Source organism: Benincasa hispida, chromosome 12, assembly GCF_009727055.1.
Source record: "Benincasa hispida cultivar B227 chromosome 12, ASM972705v1, whole genome shotgun sequence".
NCBI classification, from domain to species: Eukaryota; Viridiplantae; Streptophyta; class Magnoliopsida; order Cucurbitales; family Cucurbitaceae; genus Benincasa; species Benincasa hispida.
Window position 1 is genome coordinate 79,845,916 of NC_052360.1, and position 7,695 is coordinate 79,853,610.

At 37.1% G+C, this 7,695-nt stretch overlaps 1 protein-coding gene across 1 annotated transcript; it reads left to right on the forward strand.

Annotated features, from left to right (window-relative positions):
• The first annotated feature begins 5,035 nt into the window (after positions 1 to 5,035).
• On the forward strand, positions 5,036 to 7,695 carry LOC120092863 (tubulin-folding cofactor A). The gene is made up of 4 exons (XM_039051096.1): positions 5,036 to 5,244; positions 6,444 to 6,602; positions 7,121 to 7,207; positions 7,346 to 7,695. The coding sequence occupies exons 2-4, from the start codon at positions 6,450 to 6,452 to the stop codon at positions 7,445 to 7,447; spliced, it is 342 nt and encodes a 113-aa protein (XP_038907024.1). The 5' UTR covers positions 5,036 to 5,244; positions 6,444 to 6,449; the 3' UTR covers positions 7,448 to 7,695.

Consider the following 7,695-nt stretch of genomic DNA (forward strand, 5'->3'; position numbering starts at 1 on the left):
GTGGTCAATCCATAGTGGATGAAGTAAAAAAGGTGAATCTTGGCATAGTAGAGGAGCCATACCTAACTTTCATTAGTGCATCTCTCTTTGGTGAGGAGGAAGGTGAATAGATGAGTTTACTCACTGCATACAGGGACATTTATGCTTGGTCTTACAAAGAGAAGTCGAGGCTTGATCTAAAGGCAGCAATCCATCATCTCGCAATTGAACAGGGGTGTCGGTCGATTAACAAGCTCAAGGACGCTTTCAACCAGAGCTTATTCCTCAGATTAAAGCTGAAATCAATAAGTTGATCGAAGTAAGGTTTATCCGTGAAGTCAAGTACCCAACGTGGATAGTCAACATTGTCCTTGTTAGAAAGAAGAATAGATAGTTTCATATTTGTGTAAGTTTCATATTTGTGTAAACTTTAGTGATCTAAACAATGCATGCCTGAAAGATGATTTTCCATTACCCACCACGGAGATCATGGTTGATACGACGACAGGGCCCCCATGTCCTTTATTGATGGATTGTCCGGGTATAACCAAATACGAATGGCTCTTGCTGGTGAGGAAATAATGGCCTTTCGAACTTCAAAAGGAATATATTGTTACAATGTGATGCCCTTCGGGTTGAAGAATGATGGTGTTACTTACCAACATGCCATGTAGAAGGTGTTTGATGATATGTTATACAGACATGTAGAATGTTATGTTGATGATCTCGTGATCAAGTTCAAGAAACAACAAGATCATTTAAAGGATCTGAAAACTGTGTTCGATCGCCTACGAAAATACCAATTGAGGATGAATCCTCTCAAGTGTGAGTTCGGTGTAACCTCAGGGAAGTTTCTTAGTTTCGTTGTAAGGCATCAAGGGATTGAAATATATCAATCCAAGATCAATGTTATTCATAAGATGTCGAGGCCAAAGAATTTACATGAGTTAAAAAGTCTTCAAGGACATCTGACTTACATCTGAAGGTTTATTTCCAACTTGGCTGGTCGATGTCAACCTTTTCGAAGTCTAATGAGAAAATGAAAATTTTTTGAATGAGATGAGGCCTGCCAGAATGCTTTTGACAGCATATACTTGTTTAGTCCTCCTATCCTAGGCACTCCTGTAGCAGGCAAGTTGTTGATATTATATATTGTCGTGCAAGAAAGATTGTTGGGGGTATTGTTGGCACAAGAAAGAAGAGAAAGGAAAAGATCATGCTCTCTACTATCTAAGTAGGACTTTAACTAGAGCTGAAATCAATTACTCTCCTATTGAGAAAACGTGCCTTGCACTTTTTTTCGATATCGACAAGCTGAGACACTATATGCAAGCCTCAACAGTTTATCTAATTGCGAAAGTTGATCCCATCAATTACATTTATCTAGGCCAATCATCTTTGAACGTTTGGCCAAATGTGCAATCATGCTTCAGCAATACGACATTGTCTATGTGCCGCAAAAGGCGATTAAAGGACAAGCGATGGCCAAATTCTTAGTAAATCACCCAATTCCATCAGATTGGAAGTTAAGTTTAAAGACTTACCCGATGATGAAGTTCTCTTCACAGAAGTCACGGAGCCTTGGTACATGTTATTCGATGGTACAAAAAAAAGGAGTGGTGTAGGGGCAAGCATCGTCCTCATTTCACCAGAGAAACACATGTTGCCTTATAGCTTTGCGCTTACTGAATTGTGCTTGAACAATGTCGCTGAATACAAGACCTTGATAGCCGGCCTCTAAATGGCTTTGGAGATTGGAGTATCATATGTAGAGATTTTTTATGACTTAAAGTTGATAATCAATCAGCTCTTACTCCAGTATGATGTGAAGCACAATGACTTGAAGCCTTACTTCATTCATGCCAGATAGTTGATGGATAAATTCAAAAGTGTGATGTTGGAGCATGTCCCAAGGTTAGAAAATAAGAAGGTGGACGCCTTGGTGAACTTGGTTAATGCCCTGATAGTTTTAGAAGATGTATCTCTAAGGATATCGCTTTGTCGAAGGTAGGATATACCTTCAGTCGAGACTACATGTAAAGAAATTAATGCAATATCAGTATGTTTAACTGATAAGAAAGACAGGTGGCAACCCATTATAGATTACCTTGAGCATGGAAGGCTTCTTGACGACCTCCGCTATAAAACCAAAATTTGAAGAAGAGTTTCTCACTTCATTTATTACAAAGGGGTTTTATATTGTTGCTCCCTTTAAAGGCTCTTTCTTCGATGCCTTGGAAATGAGGAATCAATGAAGGCTTTGGAAGAAGGACATTCAAGTGTCTACGGCATGCATCAATCTGGACCAAAGCTTCAATTCCAACTGAAAATGATGGGTTACTACTGACAAGGATGATCTAAGATTCGATGCAGTATGCAAAGAAATGTGAGGCTTGTCAATACCATGCAAACTTCATTCATCAACCGCCCAAGCCTCTATATCCGACTATAGTTTCATTGCCTTTTGAAGCATGTGGACTCTATCTTGTTGGCCCTATAACACCTAAGTTTTTAGCAGGACATTCTTATATCCTCGCGGTCACTGATTACTTTTCAAGGTATGTTGAGGTTATCACCTTGAGAGAAGCTAAGAAGGAAAACTTGGTGGACTTTATCTGTACTCACATCATCTACGGTATGGTATATCCCATCGAATTGTGACAGATAATGGGAGGCAGTTCTCCAATGGCTTAATGGACGGCTTATGTGAGAAATTCAAGTTCAAACAATACAAGTCATTCATGTACAACGCTGCTATAAATGGGTTGGCAGAGACATTCAACAAAATGTTATGCAACTTGCTAAAGAAAATTGTCTCTAAGTCAAAGAGAGATTAGCAAAGAGAAGATTGGTAAGGCATTGTAGGCTTATCAAAACACTCATCGTACTCCTAAGGAGTTACACCATACTCTCTTATCTATGGAGTAGAAGTTATCCTCTCTTTGGAAAGAGAAATTCCATCATTAAGGATGGCAATGCAAGAGGGATTGACTACAGAAAACAATGTCAAGTTACGTCTTCAAGTGTTAGAAACACTTGATGAAAGATGACTAAAAGCTCAACAGACGTTGGAATGTTACCGAGCGCAAATATCTAAAGCCTTTGATAAGCACATGAAACCTCGATCTTTTGAAGTCAGTGATCTGATGTTTGCTTAAGAAGACCTATCATCACGATGAGACATACAAAAAATAAGTTCACACCTAAATAGGATGGACCTTACATCATCAAATAAATCTACACAAATGAAGTATACAAGATCATTGATCAAGATAGACTAAGAGTTGGCCAATCAACGACAAATTTCTTAAGAAATTTTATGCTTAATAAATATGTAAAAATAAATAAAAATAAAAGAATAGAACTAACTCCTTATCGTGAGAGTATAAACTGCATGGGCCAAGGTGAACGGTCCAAACAAAACAAAGAAAAATCTATTGAACTATGTTATGACTTGATCCCGTTATCATAAAGGGTACATAGGCAACTTAAAATAAAATTTAAGTGCAGTAGCACGCAAATATATATATCTGTCTCTTATACACATCTAGATGTGTATAAGAGACAGCTTTTATGGTGAAATAAATGCTAAATAAATAAGGTAAGTGCAAAAGGTTTTCATTAAATTAAAATATTCAAAGTCACATATACAAAACAATAAAGATTGAATAAAAAAATGGGAGACGGAGGGGGAGCTGGCTAAAGTCAGAGCTTCCACTTGAAGTCTTTTAATTCTTTGTCCATAGTTTCTATGTTTCTACGAATTGTAGCTAAAGCCTCAATACCCGCATCAGTTATAGTGGGGGTGCTTTCAAAAGTATTGATTTTGGCAACTTCAAATTATTTTTCAGCTATGGCCTTTTTTTTCTCATAAGATAAACTCGATAGCTTCTTGGACTCAGCATCTAGACTTTGAAGTTTGGTTTCTAGTTAAGGAGTTGGTTCTATTTTTGGATTTTGGGCAGCTTGCTCTTAAATGACTTTGCCTTCCTCTTATAGTTGGCTTATCAATGTCAGGGCTTCCTTCATGCGAGATGTCGTCTTGCCCAATCGATGGTCCTCTCGGCGGAAGGCAATTGTGCGAAAGATGAAGATTGCACCGCATTGAAATTATCTATCCTTTTAAGATAACTATTCACAAATTGTTGAAGAGGAGTCAAATTACTCGGATGAATCTTTGAAATGCCAGAAAATATTGTTGCTACTTCCAGTTTAAGGCTTGGTATGTGCTCAAAAGGAGTGCACTCAATCTTGTCTTGAATATCCTCCCACATAGATACGACTGCTTGCCGATGGAAGTTTGAAACCACTACCTTCCCAAAATATAGAAAAGGTTCAGGGTGTTCAGTAATCGGTTCACTGTCTGCACACCGTGTTGGTTCAGAAATCTTGAGGGAACTAGGAGGGGGCATGATTTTTCTTATTTTAGGTACTTCGGAACAACCAACCTCGTCAGGAGAATGGTTTACTAATAGTAGGCTTAGTGGAAGCCTAAATACATTTGAGAGGGAGTTTCACATCTAAGAGGAGCTTAGGTGATGTGGGAGTTGAGCTCTACATGAACTACTATAGTAATTGGTGTATTACAGATAAGTACTACGTTGTAAATTGCTTAACTCATCATTATTAGTGAATTATCTTTCATGAGCACACAGCCTCTTAGACGCAGGTGGTTTATCACTGAACTAGGATACCAACCCCATGTTCATTTATCTTTATTGTTGTTAGAATTATGTTGTTACAATACTTGTTAGCACTTTCTATTTAACATCCAAATTTCGAGTATTGAGTCATCCTAACGCCTTTTCAGATAACATAAGAAAAAACGGATATGGGAGAAACTCAAAATCTAAGGACGAAGTGAGAGGTGATTTATCTAAAACTGAGGTGATTTATTTAAAACTGAGGACAGAGGGAATATTTCACATCTTCAAAAGCTCAAAAAAAAATATTTAGGTGTTGGGTTATTTTGGGCATTTTCCCCAAATAGTTTTAATGGATCTTATTATTATTTAAAAAAAAGAAGAAGGAGGAGGGAAAAAAAACCTTTGGATTAGAGAAGTGGGGTCGTGTTTGGTCTCCTCTCTTCTGCTACGAATCTGCATTCTTTGGGTTGTTTTGATACAATAGAAAAAAAGAAAAAAAAAAAAAAAATATATATATATATATATATATAGCAAGTTCTACCGAAGAAGAAGCGATCAGAGGTTTTTCGTGAATTTTTTATTCGAAATTTCGTCAGACGCTCGAGTTCTTCCGGAGCAGGTAGGTTTTCCTTCGAATTTTCTAGCTTTGGCGGTTCTTCAATCGTCTCCATTATCATTACCCTCTAATAATTTCCAATCGAAACACCATATAAGTTCACCGATTACAACCCCATCCACGTACATTGATCCCTCGATTCAATTTCCTTTTTGTAACCCATTTCTACCTTTTTTTCATCTCTTGATTTCTGCTCTGTCTAGATCTTGCTTAGATTCGAGATAGGTAACGTGTTATTGTGGTTATGCATATGCTAATGTTAGGACTAATCGTCTCTGCAAATGAAATAGGCAATCGGAGTCTTGATATCTATGGAAATTCGTAGTGTAGGTTGAAAATCTGAATTTTAGTCGTCACTCCGAGCTAAGTGCAGAGTGCAGGCTAGAAAACTCTGGTTGGGAGTTCTTTTTAGACCGTGAACTTAGCAACATTGATATTGTCAATATGGTATCTTGGTCTCTAGTTTTCTTTTGGTTATGTGATTCTAAGAGCTTCTTCAGAAAATTAGGTCTTGGGTATTATTCTCCCCTAGGCTAGTAAATATGGCTTTGTACATTTTGGTAAATGTGCTCATTGATCCACTGCATATCTTTCTTTCAACTGCCAAACCTTGATTTGGTTGAAATTGTTCCTTGGAACATCCTGAGGTATAAGAAATGTAGGCATTTAAATTGAAATTGGTAAACTTCACTGTTAAAGAAATTTTGTATCCATGAGTTTCCCCAAAATTTTGTGTGTAAAGGTGTGGGAATGAACATTATTGCCCCTGAGTTTTCAATATTTGAAGAAGAGCTTACCTCCATGATACAAGAAACTTTGACAACTTAGCTCCATGTGGAAAACTTGATGTTGAGACCATGTTCTGAGTCTGAAGTTTTGATAGCATCTTAGGGTTGAAGAAGAGGAAAGAATGTATTACTGATTAATTACCACGAATTCACACGACCCCTAACAAACTTTAAGAAAATGATAAATTAATTCGTAATGGAGTCCCAATTTTCATGCTTTTGTGAGAACTGAGAAGCAAAATATTGTCTCTCTTTGCAAGTTATTAAACCATTTCCTGATTTTTGACCACCTATAATTTCTGGTCTAAATTGATTCAATTCAGTGAATTAGGTTTATGGTGTGAAATCTAAGCTACTTATCCTAAACGGGAGGTTTGTGGATTACAAATCCATGATATATTCTTCTTGTGATAGGTCATTATGGCTACTGTAAAGAACCTGAAGATTAAGACGGCAACATGCAAACGAATTATCAAGGAGTTGCATTCTTATGAGAAGGAGGTCGAGATAGAAGCTGCCAAAACAGCTGACATGAAAGAAAAAGGGGCTGACCCTTATGACCTTAAACAACAGGTATGTACATGGGTTGCATTCTTAATAATCAAAAGTTTGTATGATTATTGTCTGCTCGACTGCTCATGGATTTGTTTGTGGCATCTGTGAATATCTTAAAAGGGATTTCTTAGACATTCAAAACCTTGTGATAGACACAAATGTCCAATATTACAGAAGATGAACGATAGAATTTGTGAGCGTGAAGATAAGTCTTTTGAACCCAAGAATAATGGTATCGAATTTGGAGCCTAGAGATGGTTTTCAATGTAGGATTTTTGTAATTGTTTTTGGCCCTTTAACTTTCTTGTTGCCGTTCAACTTTATTTTCTGAAAGGTAAAAAATCAAATCGACCTACTAAAATGTTATTTGGGATAAAGGAGATTAAATGTAATGCCATCATCATATGAATCCTATTCAATTGGTTATGTTATTTGGGATAAAGGAGATTAAATGTAATGCCATCATCATATGAATCCTCTTCAATCGGTTATGTATTATATTACGATTTTACAATTAACATTCTCATTGTAATCAGGAAAATGTGCTGGCTGAATCAAGGATGATGGTTCCCGATTGTCACAAGCGTTTGGAGTCCGCCTTAGTTGATTTGAAAGGAGCATTGGTATTACTTATCGTTACCTTTGCTTTTCATCCTTCCCTTTCCTGCTCTTCTGAGGAGCTTGATTCTTGAAGGTTCTCTGCCGGTGCCCAGTTTGCTAAGTAAATTAAAACAAACCTTTTTCATCTTCTTCATCTGCAGGCCGAACTGGAAAAATCGACACAAGAGAAAGGCCCAGAGTTCAATGACGCTCGGAGTACAATCACCGAGATCGAAAGTTTCCTTCAGACAACAGAGGAATAGTAGTGAGTTTGACACTATCTTAATTGATGCCTGATTGCTTGTAGAACTAATTAATCAAACTATTGCTTTGCAATACTAGTGCTGAATGTTTGGCTTTTGGATTCTAAGTTCATACTTTGGAAAGAGAGTTTCATCTTCTGCTATTCACTACTATCATCAAGTGTAAGACTAAACTCGTCTGCTGGGTATTGTATTTGAAAATATTTTGATGGTGTTTGCCCAAATTTAAAGTAAAGGATCTCTAAATA